The sequence below is a fragment of the Procambarus clarkii genome, chromosome 19 (assembly GCF_040958095.1).
Source record: "Procambarus clarkii isolate CNS0578487 chromosome 19, FALCON_Pclarkii_2.0, whole genome shotgun sequence".
NCBI lineage: Eukaryota > Metazoa > Arthropoda > Malacostraca > Decapoda > Cambaridae > Procambarus > Procambarus clarkii.
This window is the reverse complement of record NC_091168.1, coordinates 21832337-21855665: the sequence shown is the minus strand read 5'-3', so window position 1 is coordinate 21855665 and position 23329 is coordinate 21832337. Positions and strand designations below refer to the sequence as shown.

The 23329-nt window shown below is 45.6% G+C and overlaps 2 protein-coding genes across 2 annotated transcripts; both read right to left on the bottom strand.

Moving 5' to 3' along the window:
* Nucleotides 1–958: 958 nt before the first annotated feature.
* Nucleotides 959–3206, bottom strand: LOC123757544 (cuticle protein CP575). The gene is made up of 2 exons (XM_045741272.2): nt 3147–3206; nt 959–1459 (listed from the first exon to the last, which is right to left on the bottom strand). Exons 1-2 carry the CDS (start codon nt 3156–3158, stop codon nt 1217–1219), a joined length of 255 nt encoding a protein of 84 aa, XP_045597228.2. The 5' UTR covers nt 3159–3206; the 3' UTR covers nt 959–1216.
* Nucleotides 3207–15378: 12172 nt separating this feature from the next.
* LOC123757543 (prothymosin alpha-like) lies at nt 15379–16154 on the bottom strand. The gene is made up of 2 exons (XM_045741271.2): nt 16112–16154; nt 15379–16022 (listed from the first exon to the last, which is right to left on the bottom strand). Exons 1-2 carry the CDS (start codon nt 16121–16123, stop codon nt 15483–15485), a joined length of 552 nt encoding a protein of 183 aa, XP_045597227.2. The 5' UTR covers nt 16124–16154; the 3' UTR covers nt 15379–15482.
* Nucleotides 16155–23329: the final 7175 nt, after the last annotated feature.

Below are 23329 nucleotides of genomic sequence, written 5' to 3'. Positions count from 1 at the left end.
TCGAACAAAATTCGTCAGTGAAGCACTTGTTCCGGATATGTTCGAACGTCAGCAGTTGTGGGTCGTGTGTAAACCGCTTTTCATTCATAAACAGGGGGTTTGGCGGGTGCATGGAATCACTTTTGGATCTTTGTTTGGAGGACGAGCTGACTCACAACTGATGACGTTCGAACACTTCCGGAACAAGTGCTTCACTGACGAATTTTGCTCGAACCACAACGCTGTAAATGCTTCAACCACGTACTACAAATACAAATAATCGCAACAGAACCTAAACTCCTAACCTAACCTATGCCTATATACGCACAATATCCTAATATATTATAATATTAATTTATATTTGAGAAAATTTCCGTTTTGAATGAACAGCATGTTAAAATTTTTGAATGCGTGTGTGGGGTCGACCGCTGGATGTAATGGACTTGAGTCGAGGACGGGTTGGCTTCAGAGAGCTGCCATACACTCATACACACACACACACACAGCCAGCAGCAGACAGCAGACATACACGCATACACAAGAGCCTCACAGGTACGGAATTCACAGGAGAGTCGCCTCATGTTTTAAACATTTTCGATATTTCTGTTGCATTTAAGAACTGGAATACAGATTATCAATTATTAATAAATAAATCACCCTAGGTTTTCATAATAACAAAAATTTCTTATACAGTCCGTGATCCAGGTGTCTGTAGTGACGGTTAAACTGTGTATATGAGAAGCAATTCTTGTTTCACTAACACCGTTTGCTGTTATTTATATTTACTACCCCTTTGTTGGGGGGGGACAGGAAGCCTGAACAGTTGGAAAAGTGGCCATGTCTGGAGCCTCAGTGAAGTATCGTCACTGTGCAATAACCGTGCAACTGGGGTCGCAGTTGCAAAGGTGTTGCTTCCACCAGTTATTACATCTTGTATCTAACGTGAATAATGGGGGGGGGGGGAATAAATATACAAATATTACGAATTATATTAATTATTCTTATTTATATCATTTGAGAAAAATATTTTATTTTTACATTTTGGACATTTTGCAGGTTTGAAATTTTTTACTGTAAAAGGTTTTTCCTGCGTGTTGCGGGACATTTTGATCTCTTCAGCACTGTGTCCTCCTTGACGGCGGTTCTCCTCGAGGGCCCTAGTTGACCTCGAGGTCGTCCTCGAGCTCGGAGACTTCGGAAACGACGTTGTCCTCGAGGACGGTGATCTTCGAGGGTCCTAGTAGTCCTCGAGCTCGGGGACCTCGGGAACGACGTTGTCCTCGAGGACGCGGTAACCAAGGTGGTCAGCGACGTACTTGACCTTGTACTCATTACCGTCAGGCGCTACCCAAGAGTACTCGCCCTCGACGGCCGTGCCCGGGACGCCCTCCTGCTCGTGCTCCAGATGGTCCTCCTCGATGTCAATGATGTCAGACGGGCGGGCAGCGGCCAGGACAACCAGACCCAAGACAACCACCACCTGCAGCAAACAAGTCAGTTAAGTAATCATCAAGATAAATCACTATGCCAGAAGTACATGCTGTAATAAGGCAATACCAGGACTAACATTTCTAAATCCCTATTGATTCCCCATTAGCAGTAATCAAAACTGTTTTAGTTAATTGTTTCAGAAACACTAGTTAATCAAATAAAGCAACACTAGGTAATACAATCAGAGTAATACAATTTAATGCAATCAGAGCAACACTAGTTAATATATTTCCAGTCTTTGTAAAGACAACAAAAATCAGCAGAATCATTTGTACATTGTAGCCAGACGCAGCAAGCAGCGCCAGACGCAGCAAGCAGCAGCAGACACACACCAAAAACTTCTTCACCATATATCTTGACCAGTTTAGCCAGGCAAGGAGCATTAAAGCAGTTACCCCGACTCCACAGCGAGCGAGAATATTAACTCTGCGTTTTCTATTGCATACAAGACCACTGATCAATATAACTCAGGAACTTGACACATATTGACCCGCTGTATAAGGCATTGACCAAGATATGGTCTTTAGAGAGAAGAATAATGACTGAAAAATACTACACAAATATTCAGAGAGATACTGCAGGCCGGGTCTTGCTTAAATGCCCCTTTGTGTTCACTTTGGGTTCGTGTGTGTGTTCACCCTATTTGTTCTCACTGATTTGCGCCTGCAGGATCGACCTCTAGCTCTTGAACCCCGATTTTCTAGCCGCCAGTTGTCTAATGCAATGACTTCTGGCCTGTTTCTATATCATAGCTACTTTGTAAGTTATGAATTGAAGTTTGCATCTATATCCAACTCCTTAAGTTCATTCCATTTTCCCACTAATTTTACGTTAAAATAAAACTTTCTAACATTATTTGTCGTCTGGGTCTCCAGCTTCCATCTATGTCTCGGTGTTCAATTGGTCTTCATTGTGAACATTTTCTCTTTTCCACACTGTCAATCCAGCTCGTCCTCTTAAAGTTTCCCAACGTCAAGAAATTGTTGTACTAAAGTGCTCCTTAACATTTAAAAACATTTCTACATATTTAGATATGTAGATATGACCCAAAACAGAAAACGGGACAGTGTGTCAATTTCGTGAGTCGCTACCATTTTCTAGTGTGACAGTTGTTGGCTTTAAGTAGCGTATACGTCAAAATGCGACGTTCTAATGGGGGGGGGGGGGGGGGTTTGGTTGACTTCCCTTAAGTATATGTCTCTGTCATGTCGCCTCTCTTTCTCCTCCTTTCTAGCGTCGTCAGGTTTAGTTCATTCCGTCTGTCTTCGTGCCTCATTTCTCGCAATTCTGGGACGAGTCTCGTTGTAAACTTCGAGACCTCTTCGAGCTTCCTTATGTCCCCTGAAACGCTCGAAAAGCTCTGAAACTGGTCTCAGGCAGGCGGTTCACAGCGATGTAAATGACTCATTATTTAGGCTCTAGTAAATGATTGTTGTAACTTTTACCAGCGTGGAGTATGCTGCAGTATACCAGCGTGGAGTATGCTGCAGTATACAAGCGTGGAGTATGCTGCAGTATACCAGCATAGAGTATGCTGCAGTATACCAGCATAGAGTATGCTGCAGTATACCAGCATACCCAGTTATGCTTTTAGTGTGTGTCTTAGTGTGTTATTGAATATGACATAATTTCTTTATCAAGAACTGAAATGAGCATCATGAGTGAAGGTGACTCACCAGGAGCTTCATGCTGAGTGAGAGAGTTGTGTCAGGGAGGCGAAGGACAGCCGATGAGTGACGAGTGGCACACGGTAAGCCTGGCTTTTATACCCCCAAGCCTCACCCCCCCCTATGACAAGGGGGTGTGGGGTGTGGGGTGTGGGGTGTGGGGGTGGGGAAGGGGGAGGTGAGTACTGGTGCTCTGGTTTCCGCATGTAAACAAAAGCATCTTGGGGGCTCAGGCGGTTACAAGACATGCAGTTACCATCTTGGATCATGCTCTCTCCATCTCCTCATATCTCTCTCTCTTCTCAACTCATCTCTCTTCGTCTCCTCCTCATCTCTCTTCGTCTCTACTGCCCATCCTCCCCGTCTGGAATATCTCTACCTATCACTGTGTGGTGGCATTATCTGTAAACAATCTTCCAGAGGGTATAGACTCATTTCTCTCAATGTTTGCTGATGCAAAAATTATGAGAAGAATCAAGACAGATGAAGACAGAGACTACAGGACGACCTGAACAAACGAGGAAAGACTACCAGAGCTAAACCTCACGTCCCTAGAAGACAGAAGAGTAAGGGGAGACGTGATAACCACCTACAAAATTCTCAAGGGAATTTACAGCGAGGATAAAGACAAACTATTTAGCACGGGTGGAACACGAGCAAAAGGGCACAGGTGGAAACTTAGTACCCAAATAAGCCACAGAAACATTAGAAAGAATGTTTTAAGTTAACAGACGAAATACATTAGGAAGTGATGTGGTGGAGGCTGACTCCATACACAGTTTCAAGTGTAGATATGATAGAGCCCAGTAGACTCAGGAACCTGTACACTGGTTGAGATTCTGCACATCTGTACACCTGTGAGCACCTGTCTAAGGCTGTTAAGATTGTAATGAAGGAGTGGGGGGGCGGGGGTGTTTAAGGGGACACAACCTTTGGGACTGAAACAGACACGAGCCCCCGAGGGGAGGGGGGGGGGGGAATTATAACAAGAATTTTGGTAAAAACTGGAGTGAAAAGCGGTCACATTGTGATGCCCCGTTGTCACAAGGACTCACACTCACACACGCACACTCACACTCACTCTCACACTCACTCACACACACACACACACTCACACACACACCAGACAGCCACGTACACAGAAACACACACGCATTCTCTGAAATATACACTTATGCTTGGAAACATACACTCATACATGCAAATATACATGCATATCTGTAAAAATACATTCTTACTGTATATGGAAACACACATTTATATTAGGAAATATACAGACATACATGGGGGAAGCATCATACACACATTAATGGAAGCATACACCATTGAATATTTTCAATTATTTTTATATGATTAATTCAACTCACTGAGAGGACATAGAGATGAAAAAAATATAATCATTAGAAGGCATATAATAAATCTCTTTAACACCAACATAAAAGCAAACATGAAAAACGGACAGACTCAAAGACATTAACAGAGACACAAACAAAATACAGAGAACGAAATGTAGAGTAAAACAGACCCCACAAATCTCATGAAGACTCAGAGTATACAAAGCTCGCTTTTAGTTCCTTCTGTCTCAGTCCACTCCTGCCTGGGGCCCTAGGGGAAGGGCCCCCGAAGGGAAGGCCCCTACAGGAGGACCCCCGACGGAAGGGGGCCCCGACGGAAGGCCCGTACAGGAGCATGTGTCTTCGAATTAGCCTCCACGTCTGAGCCAACACATATCCCCTTTCAAAACTCACACTCCGACGGTCGTCCGTCTCTCAGCTCAACGCCCCGCAGCTTCGGGAGTGTCACGGCGCCCCGCGCAAAACCTGCGACAGGTCGTGGAGACATTACTTGCCGGGGTGATATTGATGTGCGGGAGTGTAGCGAGGTGCCTTGGCCAGGCGCCCGGGGGGGGGGAGACACGCTGCTTGAACGAGGCGTGTAGCGAGGTGCCTTTGGGGTCTCTCTCTCGCTAACTTATTGAATTCGTCTTGTTATTCGTTAGTCGATCTCTCTCTAGCTCTTCCTCGGTGTTTAGCCGACCTCTCTCGTTCGTTAGAGAGTGATCTAACTTGCATGTTATTCGTTCGTTCCGCTTCTTATTCCTTATTCGTGATCTCGACTTTCGCTTCTTCTCGTTACCGTTTTTCTGTTCTTTCTTTCGTTCTCTTTTCTTTATTGTTGGTGTGCCAAGTTGTCTTGGAAGACAGGAGGCAGCGGAGCGTGAGAGGAATTCTTCTCTACTTTATGTAATATAATTAATAGTTACGAGCGGCCCTTGTCAGTGGCGGGACTTGTGTTAAGGTGAGGGGGAGAGGTAGTGGTGAGGGGCAGGTGGTGAGGGGCAGGTGGTGCAGGGCAGGTGCAGGTGGTGCAGGGCAGGTGCAGGTGGTGCAGGTGGTGAGGGGCAGGTGCAGGTGGTGAGGGCAGGTGCAGGTGGTGCAGGGACACACTCCTCCCCTGGTGAACGGAGGTTATTGGCTCTAAACCGGTGAAACACCCCATCACTCGTCCACTTATTTTTGTCTCCCCCTATCTCCCCAATTCATCCTGTCTCCCTAATTTATTCCCTTTCTTCCTCCCTCCCCCAACCTTCCCTCCGCTCCCCCCTCCCCCAGCCACACCTGCCCCCCCCCGAATGGCCCGTCACCGGCCACACCCAAACAGGTTCTGGATTTTTTTCCCACAGATGGCCCGTAGCATTGTTTTGCCTCCAGAGGCTACACCAGCCTGTCTGACCCTTGTGGTGGTGGTGGTGTGGTGGTGGTGTGGTGGTGGTGGTGGTGTGGTGGTGGTGTGGTGGTGGTGGTGTGGTGGTGGTGGTGTGGTGGTGGTGATGCTATAAGAACACCACCTCTATAGCTCATATATAATCGAGCTTTTAGCTCTTGGACCCCACCTTTTTAACCAATGTAGTTCTTCCTCTATTATGTCTACTACATATATTTCTCTCTAACACACACACACTCACACACACACACACACACACACACGCACACACACACATATCCCCAGGAAGCAGCCCGTAGCAGCCGTCTAACTCTCAGATACCTATTTGCTGCTAGGTGAACAGCGGCATCAGGTAAAAGAAACTTCCCACCTGGCTCTCATGACTACGACCCCTGAGCGCTGTCCACTCAGCAACGAGGCTTCCCCTTTCCTAGTGTGTGTGTGTTTGCGTGTGTATATATGTGCGTGTGAGTATATTAAAGTGCATTATAGACGTTTAATTCACAAATTTATACCATCATTTAACCCCCAACAACAATCACCCCACCCCCCAACAACAATCACCCTACCCCCCAACAACAATCACCCTACCCCAACAACAATCACCCTACCCCAACAACAATCACCCTACCCCCCAACAACAATCACCCCACCCCCAACAACAATCAGCCAACCCCCCAACAACAATCACCCTACCCCCCAGCAACAATCACCCTACCCCCAACAACAATCACCCTACCCCTCCAACAACAATCACCCTACCCCCCAACAACAATCACCCCACCCCCAACAACAATCAGCCAACCCCCCAACAACAATCACCCTACCCCCCAACAACAATCACCCTACCCCTCCAACAACAATCACCCTACCCCCCAACAACAATCACCCCACCCCCAACAACAATCAGCCAACCCCCCAACAACAATCACCCTACCCCCCAACAACAATCACCCTACCCCCAACAACAATCACCCTACCCCAACAACAATCACCCTACCCCCAACAACAATCACCCTACCCCTCCAACAACAATCGCCCAACCCCCCAACAACAATCACCCTACCCCTCCAACAACAATCACCCTACCCCCAACAACAATCACCCTACCCCCCAACAACAATCACCCTACCCCCCAACAACAATCACCCTACCCCCAACAACAATCACCCTACCCCCCAACAACAATCACCCTACCCCCCAACAACAATCACCCTACCCCCAACAACAATCACAGCTAACCTTGGGGCCCCCACCCAACTAAAGCCTACTACTCAACAGACAATCAAACAATAACGAGACTTACAACCGCCAGAGGGAGAACGAAAGGAGAAAAACCTGCAATTCATCAATATATTCAACAATTAAAATGATCAGGTAGACCCGTACCGTTAAGGGGGGGGGGCGGCGACTTGATTAGGAAATTGCCTTCTAGGGATCCGCTAACGATCCCCCTGAGTCGCTAATGAGCCTGGATCTTAGAGGTTACTTAAGAAGAAGTGTGTTGCGAGTATTGGTTAATGATAATGAGATTGACAAGGTCACCGGGGTGTGGGTTTTGGGAGTGATTGAGATATGAGGGGGGGGGGGGTTGTGGGGGATTGGGGGGGTGTGGGGGTTGGAGTGGGGGGGGAGAAGGGAGTGAGGATTGGAAAGAGAGGGGATCGAAGAGGTGAATGCGGGGTAAGTTAATATAGTTGGCTGATAACTGAAAGAGAACAGGAAGCAGGAGAACAATAAACAGGAAGAGAACAGGAAGCAGGAGAACAATCAACAGGAAGAGAACAGGAAGCAGGAGAACAATCAACAGGAAGAGAACAGGAAGCAGGAGAACATTAAACAGGAAGAGAACAGGAAGCAGGAGAACAATAAACAGGAAGAGAACAGGAAGCAGGAGAACAATAAACAGGAAGCAGGAGAACAATAAACAGGAAGAGAACAGGAAGCAGGAGAACAATAAACAGGAAGAGAACAGGAAGCAGGAGAACAATAAACAGGAAGAGAACAGGAAGCAGGAGAACAATAAACAGGAAGAGAACAGGAAGCAGGAGAACAATAAACAGGAAGAGAACAGGAAGCAGGTGGTCCGGGACAGGTGAAATTGGAAAGCCAACAACGATGGGCTGAAACATGGTCACTTGACTGTAACTGAAATAAATGTAAGGTAATGGCAGCCGGGAGACGGAGATGAGACAGGAAGAAGGAGGCAAAAACGTATGAGAGACCAGCATTGGAGTATGCAGCTCCTGCATGGAGTCCCTTTAAAAACAATCAAAACAAAACTGGATCACGTTGAGGTATATGCCATAAAGCTGAAACCAGAACTGAGAGGGCTGGAGTACGAGAAACAGGAGATATGATTGCAACGTACAAGATCCTAGGGAGGATTAACATAGTAAATAAGGACGAACGTTTGGACAATGTGTCACAGGAAGAGGCAGTTGAGGCCACTATCATACACAGGTTTTTAATGAAGAAATGTTACACATGCAGCGGCTCCAGCGAGTTGCAGTACATGAAAAACTGCTGAGAAAGCGGGGCCCAAGAGCAGGCACTCGACCCCTGCAACCATACTTGGGTGAGTACATCTTGGTGAGTACCTGCAGGTGAGTGCGGGGCCCGGCAAGAGTGGTCGCACTGGGACTGTTATGACCGTTATGGCCGTAATGGCCGTTATGGCCGTTATGACCGTTATGGCCGTTATGACCGTTATCGACCGTTATGGCCGTTATCGACCGTTATGGCCGTTATCGACCGTTATCGACCGTTATGGCCGTTAAGACCGTTACAGACAAAGAGTGCCTATCATCGCCTCCACACAACCACCCCGCATACGGAGATACATACACCCAGGCGTGTATGTTACATACACCGTGTATGTATCGCGCTTTCTCTATAGTCTTGAAGTTACATGGGGGTTTACCCGTAGTTGGTATCGAGAGTTCTTTCACTCGCGCTGTTTAGGCTGGGATCAGGCAGGTTTCTTGGTACTGCTGCCTGGTACAGTACTGTCACCAGGTACAGCACTCTGTACCACACCTCCCTCTGCTGCCTGGTACAGTACTGTCACCAGGTACAGCACTCTGTACCACACCTCCCCCTGCTGCCTGGTACAGTACTGTCACCAGGTACAGCACTCTGTACCACACCTCCCCCTGCTGCCTGGTACAGTACTGTCACCAGGTACAGCACTCTGTACCACACCTCCCCCTGCTGCCTGGTACAGGGATGAGTAGACTTTAGTACTATTGAATTGGGACGAACTGCAAAAGTTTTTATAATTATGTTGCTAATGAAACCTAGCCTAACCATCCTAGGCCTAATATAGTACATATATGTGCTAAACTAGGCCTATGAATATTTAGGTTTGGTCTTTGCTTTATTTTTTTCCGGACTCTCTAAAATAAATAGTACCATATTGTACTTTATGTCTGTCTATCATGTCGATATTTTTACGATCGTCAACATAGTTCCAGAACGTTCTATCTTATCAGTTGGATGGTTGACAACCGTTGACTGAGGGGCGGAAGAGGTAAAACTCAAAGTAGAGTTACCTTAGTTGTCAGAACCCTTAAAGTCAAAGGTTCTGACACTAAGGTAACAGCTGGAGCCTTAAAGTGAAGGGTTCTGACACAAAGGTAACAGCCGGAGCCTTACAGTCAAGGGTTCTGACACTAAGGTAACAGCTGGAGCCTTAAAGTGAAGGGTTCTGACATTAGGTAACAGCCGGAGCCTTACAGTCAAGGGTTCTGACACTAAGGTAACAGCTGGAGCCTTACAGTCAAGGGTTCTGACACTAAGGTAACAGCTGGAGCCTTACAGTCAAGGGTTCTGACACTAAGGTAACAGCTGGAGCCTTACAGTCAAGGGTTCTGACACTAAGGTAGCAGCTGGAGCCTTACAGTCAAGGGTTCTGACACTAAGGTAGCAGCTGGAGCCTTACAGTCAAGGGTTCTGACATTAAGGTAACAGCTGGAGCCTTACAGTCAAGGGTTCTGACACTAAGGTAACAGCTGGAGCCTTACAGTCAAGGGTTCTGACACTAAGGTAACAGCCGGAGCCTTACAGTCAAGGGTTCTGACACTAAGGTAACAGCTGGAGCCTTACAGTCAAGGGTTCTGACACTAAGGTAACAGCTGGAGCCTTACAGTCAAGGGTTCTGACACTAAGGTAACAGCTGGAGCCTTACAGTCAAGGGTTCTGACACTAAGGTAACAGCTGGAGCCTTACAGTCAAGGGTTCTGACACTAAGGTAGCAGCTGGAGCCTTACAGTCAAGGGTTCTGACACTAAGGTAGCAGCTGGAGCCTTACAGTCAAGGGTTCTGACACTAAGGTAACAGCCGGAGCCTTACAGTCAAAGGTTCTGACACTAAGGTAGCAGCTGGAGCTCTACAATGAGGGGTTCTGACATTAAGGTAACAATAGAAGCATTGCTGACACAAAACAATGCATCTCTTAATTATCCACTAGTTTTCATCGATCCAATATATCATTCTGGGATACTTTTGTTAACCAGTGAAATTACCTCCATGGAATTCAAGCAAAATATTAATTCCAATATTGCAGCGTTTCGCGTGACTTTTAAGACCATTTCTGTTGTTCTGGTTCAACTCTTACAAGTTAATTGTTGATGACGAGGGGAGAACGGAAGGTGTTTTCTCGTTGATGTCTCTATAAAACACCTGTGATATATTTTGAAGGTTGGCCACCTGTATTTGTGGTATTTTTTTTTTCCTAAGCTCCTGTTACTTATTTTCCCTTTGAGTTATGTGGATTTTAAGAAAACATTACCTACCCAATATTGCGTTTTGGTAGTTTTGTTTCTGTAATTTCAATAATTTGTGGCTTCTACCTCAGAACCCTTCTTCGAAGATCCCATACTTTATTTGATATTCCAACTGGATTTGTATATATATATATATATATATATAATCTGCTTTGCTTGTTGACAACCAGGAGACGTTTTGAATGTTACTAAGTGCCAAGGAAAGTCTCCTGCTTCCCCGCTAACTTTGGCTAAGGTTTCTACAACATTGCTAAAATGTGTTTTTAAAGGACTCTCTGATAACTTAATGTGTGTTATTTACTACACAATTATGTGTACTAATATGATAAGGACCGTTGAGGCCTGGCAGTGTAGCTGTGGCAAAGAAACATGATGATTTATACAGAGATTTATTTAATTCTTATCAATTTAGACATTATTGCAGTGGAATGGTATTTCATGACTGCATTGTTTAATTTTGTGGCTTTAACTCAAAGGTAAAGGTCCACTAAAATTGTATAATGATATTTGAACTTGTTCTCACATAACACTTTACAGTTTAGAGTGTTATGTGTTTCCACTTGATGACGGGAGTTGGAGGAATAGCTTGTTGTCGTCTGGCCTTGAACCTCGAGGGCCCTAGTTGTCCTCGGGGACGGTCCTCCTCGAGGGTCCTAGTTGTCATCGAGCTCGGGGACTTCGGGCACGACGTTGTCCTCGAGGACGCGGTAACCAAGGTGGTCAGCGACGTACTTGACCTTGTACTCATTACCGTCAGGCGCTACCCAAGAGTACTCGCCCTCGACGGCCGTGCCCGGAACGCCCTCCTGCTCGTGCTCCAGATGGTCCTCCTCGATGTCAATGATGTCAGACGGGCGGGCAGCGGCCAGGACAACCAGACCCAAGACAACCAAAACCTGCAACAATCATCTTCATCAATACCAACATTCCTCGCTCTAAAGACAAGACTTTACTTCGAAGTCCACAAAGAACTTCGTGTAGAGACTTCGATGTGACCAGAAGACACAGTATACTCACCAAGACCTTCATGTCGGTGAGTGAGGAGGAGAACAACTGATACCCAACACCTGTCCCAGGCTCATATATATATATATGTACACGGGAGTGTCCTTCAGTCATGGACAAGTGACCTCAGCTGCTCCACCTCAGTCAGGTGTCGATCGAGGAACGCCCACCCACCCACCCTCCCGCCCGCTAGGTGTCCTCACCTTCACCCTCGCTCCTTCAGCAAAGACAAATATATTTGACGTTATGTATATTGTAATCGTAATGTGTTCCACGCCTCTTACTCTATTCCTAGAACTGTGAGTATATAGATAGAATGTAGTAGTAGTAGTTCTTGTGAACTTGACTAACTTATTGAGTCGTTTGTGTGTACTACAATGACTCGCAGGGTAGTTCTTAAGTACTACAATGACTCTCAGAGTAGTTCTTAAGTACTACAATGACTCTCAGAGTAGTTCTTAAGTACTACAATGACTCTCAGGGTAGTTCTTAAGTACTACAATGACTCTCAGAGTAGTTCTTAAGTACTACAATGACTCTCAGGGTAGTTCTTAAGTACTACAATGACTCTCAGAGTAGTTCTTAAGTACCTCACTGAGTTGTTCTTCGGTACCACACTGCCTCAATAAATAGTTCCTGGATACTACACTAAATACAGTTTATATAACCCTACTTACGCAACACATTGCTATATACACAATTTCCACTGCCACCCCCTTCCCCCCCCCCCCTCGTCCCCGGCACCACCCCTCAATTAGTGATTGATATATTAGTCATTCCAGATCAGGGACCTGGGGGGAGGGGGGGTGAGACTATGGGAAAATAGCTCTGCAGGGTGGTACTGGAACACGGGGACACTGCTGGAAGGCAGTAGGGTGGTACTGGAACACGGGGACACTGCTGGAAGGCAGTAGGGTGGTACTGGAACACGGGGACACTGCTGGAAGGCAGTAGGGTGGTACTGGAACACGGGGACACTGCTGGAAGGCAGTAGGGTGGTACTGGAACACGGGGACACTGCTGGAAGGCAGTAGGGTGGTACTGGAACACGGGGACACTGATGGAAGGCAGTAGGGTGGTACTGGAACACAGGGACACTGCTGGAAGGCAGTAGGGTGGTACTGGAACACAGGGACACTGCTGGAAGGCAGTAGGGTGGTACTGGAACACAGGGACACTGCTGGAAGGCAGCAGGGTGGTACTGGAACACAGGGTAACCGTAGAAGGCAGCTGGGTAGTACTGGAACACAGGGACACTGCTGGAAGGCAGCAGGGTGGTACTGGAACACAGGGTTACTATTGGAAGGCAGCCGGGAAGGCGGGGCTCTAACGGATAAGGGAAGACGCTCACCTTGGTAAAGTGTGGCTCAATACTTCTACCACCGCTAGTGAGGGCACTTCCCTCCCTGCACGCCCTCACACCCACTCACTCTACTTCACCGCCCTCACACCCACCCACTATACTCCCCGCCCTCACACCCACCCACTATACTCTCCGCCCATACACATCTACACTCACTTTCACCTTTCCACTAAAAACCGCGATGACATACACCCCACACCCCCGCCTACACATACACCCACAATCTGCCCCACACACACCTACACCCTGCCCACACACACACACCTACACCCCGTCCACACACACACCTACACCCCGCCCACACACACACACCTACACCCAGCCCACACACACACACCTACACACCCCGCCCACACACACACACACCTACACATGGCAACCATTAACATAACAGAGAGAGCGGCTCCATTGCCTGCAGGAAGAAATCTAAACTGTTCATCATGGGTGACTTCAACCATGGAAAGATAGATTGGGAAAATAGAGAACCACACAGAGGGACATAAACATGGAGAGCTAAACTATTAGACGTAGCGATAAGAAACTTTCTATGCCAACATGTCAAGGGGGCCACAAGAATCAGAGGGAATGATGAACCAGCCAGACTTGATCTGGTATTCACCCTAAACGAGTCAGACATAAGGGAAGTCAAATCAGAACCCCTCCCCCCCCCATAGGCATGAGTGACAACAGTGTCCTAACTTTTGAGTATCTGGTGGAAGTAGGATTAACCTCTTTTTCGGTTCGGATTTTCGTTTCGGACTTGAAACCGTAGGATTATCAGTTCCAAGGAATGAACCGAAAAAAAATGCTGAAATACCGAAGGAAAAACTATGATGAAATTCGAAAATTCCTAACAGGAATACCATGGAGACAGAACTGAGTGGAAAGTCTATATAAGGCGTGATGATCTACATCACCCAGAAGTGTCAGGAGACAGAAAACAGGTTTATCCCGGTCCAGAAAGAAAAAAAAACTGAAAAACAAAAAGGGGAATCCGTGGTTCAATCAGGCATGTAAGGAAGCAGGGCAGCTAAGCACAAGGGCATGGAGAAACTACAGGAATAACAGGACATCAGAGAGCAGAGAGAGAGAGAGATACCAAAGGGGCCCGAAATAGTTACCTCAGTGTGAGGAGAGAAGCAGAGAGGCAGTTTGAAAATGACCTTATAAATAAAGCCAAGACACAACCAAAACACACCTACCTACATACCTACAAACACACACCACATCATGAAGAAAACAACAGTAAAGAATAGGTAATGAAACTGAAAAAGGGAGAGGATGAGTACACAGAGAATGACAAGGAGGTGTATGTGAAGAACTCAACAAGAGGTTCCGGGAGGTTTTCACAATAGAGCAATGGGGGAAGTCCCTGAACTAAGAGGGGTGGCGATAAACCAAGCTGACTTGGAAGATATTGAAATTACCAGAGATGAGGTTAGGGAGGTATTTTCTAGATCTAGAAGTGGCTGTTGGACCTGATGGAATCTCACCATGGATACTAAAAAAAGAGAGGGCAGAAGCACTTTGCGTGCCATTATCTATGGTCATTGGAAATGGGAGACCTACCAGAGAGTTGGAAGATAGCTAACGTAGTCTCAATCTACAAAAAAGAGGGGATAGGCAGGAGGCCCTAAACTACAGGCCGGTGTCCTTAACTAGTATACCATGCAAGGTGATGGAGAAGATCGTGAGAAAAAGCCTGGTAGCACACCTGCCAGGGACTTTGTAACAAGTCACCAGAATGCGTTCAGGGAAGGCAAGTCGTGTCTCACAAGTTTAGTAGAATTCTATGATCAAGCAACAAGCATTAAGCAAGAAAAAGAAGGATGGGCAAGCTGCATTTTCTTGAACTGTCAGTAAGCTTTTGACACAGTACCCCATAAGAGACTGTTGCATAAGTTGGAGAAACAAGCTGGAGTAAGTTGTAGGGTGCTCCAATGGATAAGGGGAGTACCTAAACAACAGGAAGCAGAGAGTTACTTTGAGAGATGAGACCTCAGATTGGCGTGTTGCCACTAGCTCTGTGGCTCTATCCCTGCAGGATAGAGCCACAGAGATACTACAGAAAAGAGATGGTTGGCTTGACTGTGTCTATCTGGACCTAAAGAAGGCTTTTGATAGAGTCCTACACAAGAGGCTGTTTTGGAAACTGAAACATGCTGGAGGGGTGACAGGGAGACAGGGAATCAGAGACAATGTATCTGACTGGAGAAGTGTTACTTGCGGAGTACCACAGGGTTCACTTCTTGCACCCGTAATGTTCATCGTCTACATTCACAATCTACCAGAAGGAATTCAGAATGCTATGAACTGTGACCAAGCACCAGGCACAGGATGAGTGAAAAAAGACCACCTTGCATACTGTAGAAAATATTTTAATTGACAAGAAATCATCGTGTTTACTCCCGCGTCTGGTCACCACCTCGCTGCTCCTTGTTTACAGTTAATACTGGGTAACTGTTCTTAATTTTCTTCGCTATCGTCTTCAGCTGCGCGAAACTTAGCTGTGTCCTCTTCGTCATCATCGTCGTCGTCGTCAGCAGCGCGAAGCTTAGCTGTGTCCTCTTCGTCATCGTCGTCTTCAGCTGCGCGAAGCTTAACTGTGTCCTCTTCGTCATCATCGTCGTCGTCAGCTGCGCGAAGCTTAGCTGTGTCTTCTTCTTCGTCATCGTCGTCGTCAGCTGCGCGAAGCTTTGCTGTGTCCTCTTCGTCATCATCAGAGACTACGTTATCGGTGTCGAGAGCTCGGCCTTGGGGCACGAGGTCGTCCTCGAGCTCGGGGACCTCGGGCACGACGTTGTCCTCGAGGACGCGGTAACCAAGGTGGTCAGCGATGTACTTGACCTTGTACTCATTACCGTCAGGCGCTACCCAAGAGTACTCGCCCTCGACGGCCGTGCCCGGGACGCCCTCCTGCTCGTGCTCCAGATGGTCCTCCTCGATGTTAATGATGTCAGACGGGCGGGCAGCGGCCAGGACAACCAGACCCAAGATAACCAAAACCTGCAATAACAATGAAATAATTGACAGATTATCTACGCTAAGGGTTTGTAAATGGACATTTTAAACGCTTTAGAAAACGGCGTCCTTACCAGCGCCTTCATGTTGGTGTGTGTGCGTGTGGCAGAGGACCTCATGAGGTCTGCTTTAGTAGCCCCCTTGATATATATACCAGCGCCCAGTGACCCTGAAAATGCTCCTGTTTTTATGCTTGTTTTGACGTGCATGCAAGCAAGCACAACTACGGAAGAATAGATGCTTAGGTTGACAGTACGTTTTATATATATATATATATATATATATATATATATATATATATATATATATATATATATATATATATATATATATATATATGTGTGTGTGTGTGTTTGTGTTTGAAAATGTCTGTGTTTCACTGTCGGTCTGTCCCAAGTGGGAAGTCAGACGCTCGCGGCTAGCCTCACCCAAATTATTATTATACGATTACAATTGGAAATTGTAATTGTATAATATGAAATATCAATTGTATAATAAATATGAATTGTATAAATATGAATTGTTTAAATATGAATTGTATAAATATGAATTGTTTAAATATGAATTGTATAAATATGAATTGTTTAAATATGAATTGTATAATATGAAATGTAAAAAAAAAATACAATTGGAAAATGATTAGAAACAGCTGTTGTAGTTGACAACTGTATGATTGACAAAGCTAATATGTGAAGATTGTAATGTATAATTCTATATAGAACAAGCATCCTAAGATTTGTAATTTCCAATTGACTGAGAGATGTGTTCTTCAGCCCCAGAACCTGTTCACTGAGAGAGAGAGAGCTGAGGCCGTGAACATCTTATATATTAATCACATTAATTTATATGTTAGTGCTTTAAATTGAATTATCATCGTCAGAGATTCATGTTTTGTTGTTATTAATAAGACTTTCTCTCAGGTTAGTAATTCACTGTCAACTTATATGGCAAACTAACCCAACTTTATCTGTACTAAACTCATTTATAAATAAAGTTGTTTAATTTTTATTTTGAATTGAATTTTTTTTTATTAAGATATGAGGTACATCTGCATTAGTGCAGCTACCCTAGACTATATGAAGTCGAGTACAGTGTGTCAAAAAAAGCTAACTTGGTGATGCTAAAAAATCCCCATCACACAGGATGGTTAGTCATACAGAGGCATGTGATAAGCGGTCTGCACTGGCAGACTCCGGATGCATTTTGAGGATATCATCAACACAAGATGATATCCTCAAAATGCATCCGGAGTCTGCCTTTGAATTGAATTGCACTTGCAGAAGACGAAGTTGTGTATAGGCCAAAGAGTTAGATGAGAATATGAGAACTGAATCAAGCGTGAATAAGAGTGAGGGCGCATGCGTGAGAGTAATTACCCAAGTGTAATTACCTAAGGGTAGTTAAAGGGGAGCGCTATTCTCGTGGGGCTGTAAGTGGCGTTTCCCCTCAGACTATCTTTAGCTAGAGATATGTAATCTAACGACAGTGTTACCATACACGATCTAAATGCCAGTTATCCAGAGATATTTTTAGCTTTTCGGCACCTCTCGTTCACTCTGTTGCGAGAGTGAGAGTGCGAGAGCGAGAGTGAACGCGCGGGACTGCAAGAGTGACCTCGAGTTATGGCATTGGTTGATGAAACGATACGCCCGTTTTTAGTGCCATTGGATAAACAGTTCGTTAATGGCTCAATTGGGGGGTTTGTTGACGTCATTAGACCTGCCATTGACGTCATCCGGGGATTCCCTCGTCCTGGTCATGCCTGAGGGGAGGGAGTGAGGGAGGGAGAGGGGAAGGGGGTGGAGCCTATAGAGGGAGAGGGGACCCCCTAGCGGTCCTGCCTGTTGCTGACTTGGACGGGTCTGTTGCCTAGCCAGTCCTGGGGATATATTTTTTCTTTTCCCTATTAGCAGCGACCAAAGATGCCATGGAACATTAACTGAATTATGTGAAAGAAATACAGTTGACAACAACGTTCAATCCTATGACAAATTTCCGTGGTTGCTTTTAACTCACAGGACAGCTAAAACTATCAGGAAGAGAGATTCCTGTCGAATACTTAGAAGGGCATCTGTAAATCAATTGTAAATTTAATTTACGATAGCACCACAAACCTGAAGGTCAGAACAAATGTTACCTCGTGTAGACTGGATCATTTTAATGTCTGGTCGAAAGTAATTTAACAACATCTCAGCTTCTTTGGGTGTGAACTATGTGGCTGGTAAGATGCTGACCTTCGGTAAGCTTAGGCAGATTCCTGTTACCTGATCAGTGTCTTCAGGCCAGCCCTTGTGATCCTGGCTAGCTCCTTGTGATCCTGGTTAGCCCCTTGTGATCCTGGTTAGCCCCTTGTGATCCTGGCCAGCCCCTTGTGATCCTGGCTAGCCCCTGTGATCCTGGCCAGCCCCTTGTGATCCTGGCTAGCTCCTTGTGATCCTGGTTAGCCCCTTGTGATCCTGGTTAGCCCCTTGTGATCCTGGCCAGCCCCTTGTGATCCTGGCCAGCCCCTTGTGATCCTGGCCCGCTCCTTGTGATATCAAATCCGAGTTATCTTATTGATTTTCCTCTTTACCAAAGCTTCACTTCTCTAGTGGTCAGCAATATACTTTTATATGTATGTCTTACACTAAAGCTACGGGATATATATCTCGCTATAAAAAGATAAATAACATGATTTATTTTGCCCGGCGGCCTCCACCAGTGGTGCAGGAAGCGTGAGAGTTGCTGTTGTCTGGGATGTTGTTGTTTTCATAACTAGTTAGACTCTTCAACGTGACGCTCGAGTGATGTCAGCCGGGTGAAGACATCACTTGAGGGCTAGCGGCGCGGCGCTCACTCTCAATAACCGGAAACAGGAATTTGGTATCTGGTTAATGGGTCGCTCGGTAACCGGGAACAGGTAAAGTGGTAACCGGTTAGCGTGTCACAGCGTCGATAACCGGGAACAGGCAGGAGTCAACAGAAGCAATAACTCATCAACAAAGGGTCCTCCTGCCTGAGGCTGTTGGTACAGAGCGGGACACAACTCAGTTATGAACAAATCCACAAGGGCCGTGACGAGGATTGTGGATTTGTTCATTTGATGCATCACGTTAGTGTGATCTCTGTGTGTGAACTCAGTTATGTTTGCTGTCAAATGTTAAGTAAAAATTTAGTTTTTTGTTTGTTAACCTGTGATATTTTGTAATGACTGTTTGACTAGCCTCCTTGCCTCCCTCCCCCCCCTCCTCCCAAAGCCTTCCAGACATCCCTCCCTCCTCCATCCTTCTCGTCTTCCCCCTCTCACTCGTCCTCCACCCCCTCCCCCATCCCCATCCCTCCCCACCCGGCGATCCCTCTTCCAACCATTCCCATAATGTTTCCTCGACACATACAAAAAAAAAGCAGTCACCCATCAATACCCAGCGAGCGAGCTGGCACGGGGCACCAGAGGTCATTTGCATCATAACCCACGTTCCCAAGCACTGGGAAAGTCGTAGCCAACACCTCTTTTTTTTACCCCCATCGAGAATGGACAAGTTGTGTTGATCAATCAGTGGGGTTCAAGAGCGTGGGAATGGGTCAGTGACCAGGTGGAGCTCGGGGCCCCTCCGGTCGGCTCGGGGCCCTCCGGTCGGCTCGACAGTCCGGCCGACTCGGGGCGCTCCGGTCGGCTCGACGGTCCGGCCAACTCGGGGCCCTCCGGTCGTCTCGGGGCGCTCCGGAGGTCCGGAAAGGCCAAACGAAGTCACCCCTGCTTAGAAAACTAGCCCGGCGCTCTCTCTCTCTCTCTCTCTCTCTCTCTCTCTCTGGATCACGGAGCGGCTATCGCCCGACGCTATCAGCTATTCCAGGGTTCAGAGAATCACACAGCGAGACGCGTATTTCACTCTGTCTGCGGATAGAAAAATGGTTGACTATACTCTAACCGAGCGGTCAGAGTAGCCGCATTCCCTAGGTTCGCCGTAGTGCTTTTGGATACAGCAATTCACGTTTTCTTTGGTGAGACTAGACAAGGAAAACGCATGCTTGCTGCTACCTGGCTCGTCTATGACTGGAAATTGAAAATGTAAATCATTCACATTTGTTTTGTGTCAGGTGGTTGAAAATGTCAATAACAGGTGTCAGTCACCCGGATGGTTCCGTGATTCTAACAGGTAAATCCTCCCAAGTGGACCGCCAAATTTCCCAAAGCTACCCCAAAGCTAATAAAAGCTACCCAAAGCTAATAAAAGCTACCCCAAAGCTAATAAAAGCTACCCCAAAGCTAATAAAAGCTACCCCAAAGCTAATAAAAGCTACCCAAAGCTAATAAAAGCTACCCAAAGCTAATAAAAGCTACCCCAAAGCTAATAAAAGCTACCCCAAAGCTAATAAAAGCTACCCCAAAGCTAATAAAAGCTACCCCAAAGCTAATAAAAGCTACCCCAAAGCTAATAAAAGCTACCCCAAAGCTAATAAAAGCTACTCAAAGCTAATAAAAGCTACCCCAAAGCTAATAAAAGCTACTCAAAGCTAATAAAAGCTACCCAAAGCTAATAAAAGCTACCCAAAGCTAATAAAAGCTACCCCAAAGCTAATAAAAGCTACCCCAAAGCTAATAAAAGCTACCCCAAAGCTAATAAAAGCTACCCAAAGCTAATAAAAGCTACCCCAAAGCTAATAAAAGCTACCCCAAAGCTAATAAAAGCTACCCCAAAGCTAATAAAAGCTACCCAAAGCTAATCAAAGTCACCCAAAGCTTCCCAAAGTTAAGAAACCCCCCCCCCCCAAAGCTACCTAAAGCTTCGTAGCATTACGTAAGTAATTAAGAACTACGAATCTAAGTGGCAGGTGACGCCACAGGAAGTCGACGATCCAAGCGACAATGTTGTTTGTGGCTTTGAGTTATTAGACGGACCCAATGTCGTTATAAAATGATATTATTTCAGATTGAAAATATATCTTGGTCGTGTTGTGCATTCAGCACCAGCAGTATAGTGAGTAAATAAGTAAATATATCACAGTTCTTCAGTACTTACGTAAAGTTATGGAGCTTTGGGTAATTAGACTGACCGCTGTAGACGGGGGGGGGGGGTGGGGGGAGGGGGAGGGGATGAGTGAAGGGTAATATACTAGGGGGATGAGGGAACAGTACCCTGCCTGTTAGGGGCATTATAGTAGGGGTTGCTACCCTCCTGTTATCGTAGTTACCACCCTTTCCACCGCCCCTAATGAGCGAACAACAGTAATGAACAATATATATATAACTACAGCAGTAACAACATCGAAGAACACAAAGAAGAACGAGAGCAGACCTGGCAACAGTAAGCAAAGAACTCTCTCGCGAGAACAAGAACAACAGAACAAGAACATACTCTCTTGGCCTTGATGCAACACTGCTCTCTACAACACAGACAACAGCTGGAGACGATTACCTCCTGCCCCCCAACAACAACAACACTGTTAACAATTACAGCAATAACAACAACAACAACACTGTTAACAATTACAGCAATAACAACAACAACAACACTGTTAACAATTACAGCAATAACAACAACAACAACACTGTTAACAATTACAGCAATAACAACAACAACACTGTTAACAATTACAGCAATAACAACAACAACACTGTTAACAATTACAGCAATAACAACAACAACACTGTTAACAATTACAGCAATAACAACAACAACAACACTGTTAACAATTACAGCAATAACAACAACAACACTGTTAACAATTACAGCAATAACAACAACAACACTGTTAACAATTACAGCAATAACAACAACAACACTGTTAACAATTACAGCAATAACAACAACAACAACACTGTTAACAATTACAGCAATAACAACAACAACAAATAACAATAAAACTAAACGGTGGCATGAACAAATAACAATGAAACAGCACCAACAATGACGACAATTGCATTCCCAACAGCGACAAAGAATGGCAGCAAAAGCAGCATACCAGTATATACACAGCACAATAAGATTGTGCTGTAATGCGCGAAGCAACAGTCTGAGTGATCACAATGATCAACTTCCATCACTTAACTACCCCTCTGGGGGTTTCTGAAGCTGGGATAACTACTTAAGCTACGGGGGGTGTGTTCAGGGGTGAGTGGAGACTAGGTGGTGTGTGTGTGTGTGTTCAAGGGGAGGGGGTGAGAGAGTGGTGTAACACTATCTTGCCTAACAATCCTGTTCCTAACCTGTTTTTTTTTCTCTCACCTGTCTATTTACATATTCTTACTTGATTCTTGTGTATTTTCTTTATTTTTGGTCACCTTAGATAAAATAATATCCAGTTAGTTACTAGTTCCACCTGTGGTATGAATTAATTAACCTTTGACCTCGTGTGTGGGTAACAACCTCACTTTAGCCTCGTCAAGGGTCAGGTTGTCGTTGAAGGGTTACTATGTGGGTGGTCTTAAGGTCACAGTCCATAAGGTCACTTTCTCTCGTTGACTTCTCCTCTTACTCTTTCTTTCACTGTAGGTATACATGTAAGAGAGTCTTGCATGTATCTTTTTCTTACATTCTAACACAGTGGGACAGCACACACTCTCCAGACAACAGTATATCTTGGATAAGTTACTCCACAACAGTTGCTCGGATTGTTGACTTCTTATGGCATTCCCTGCTACGTGGTTTCGTTACAAAAATTATATTATTTCAGAGTAAAAATATGTTTTTTTCATATTCTACATTCAGCATCAACATTATAGTGAGTAAATATATCACATTTCTTCATCGCTTACTTAATGCTAGGAAACTTTGGGTAGCTTTGGGTATTTAGACAGATCCGTTTCAATGCGTTATATGACATGCCTCTTAGTTCTGGGACTAGCCTAGTGGCATACCTCTTAACGTTTTCCAGCTTCGTCTTGTGCTTGACAAGGTACGGGCTCCATGCCGGGACCGCATACTCCAGGACTGGCCTTACATACGTGGTGTACAAGGTTCTGAAAGATTCCTTATGCACGTTTCTGAAGGCAGTTCTTATGTTAACCGGCCTCGCATATTCCGCCAATGTTATTCTTTCTATGTGTGTGTGTGTGTGTGTGTGTGTGTGTGTGTGTGTGTGTGTGTGTGTGTGTGTGTGTGTGTGTGTGTGTGTGTGTGTGTGTAGTTTCTTGCGTGGAACTGTATCAAAGACCTTCTGGCACTCTGGGCAAACAGCAGTCTGCCCATCCTTGCCTTTTCATAAAACTGTTAGGATCGTAAAAGACGTTGATTTCCCTGACAAGATGCGTGTACTCACCTAGATGTGCTTAACATGGTTGAGCAATAGCTCCCCAGCCTGCCTTAGCACCG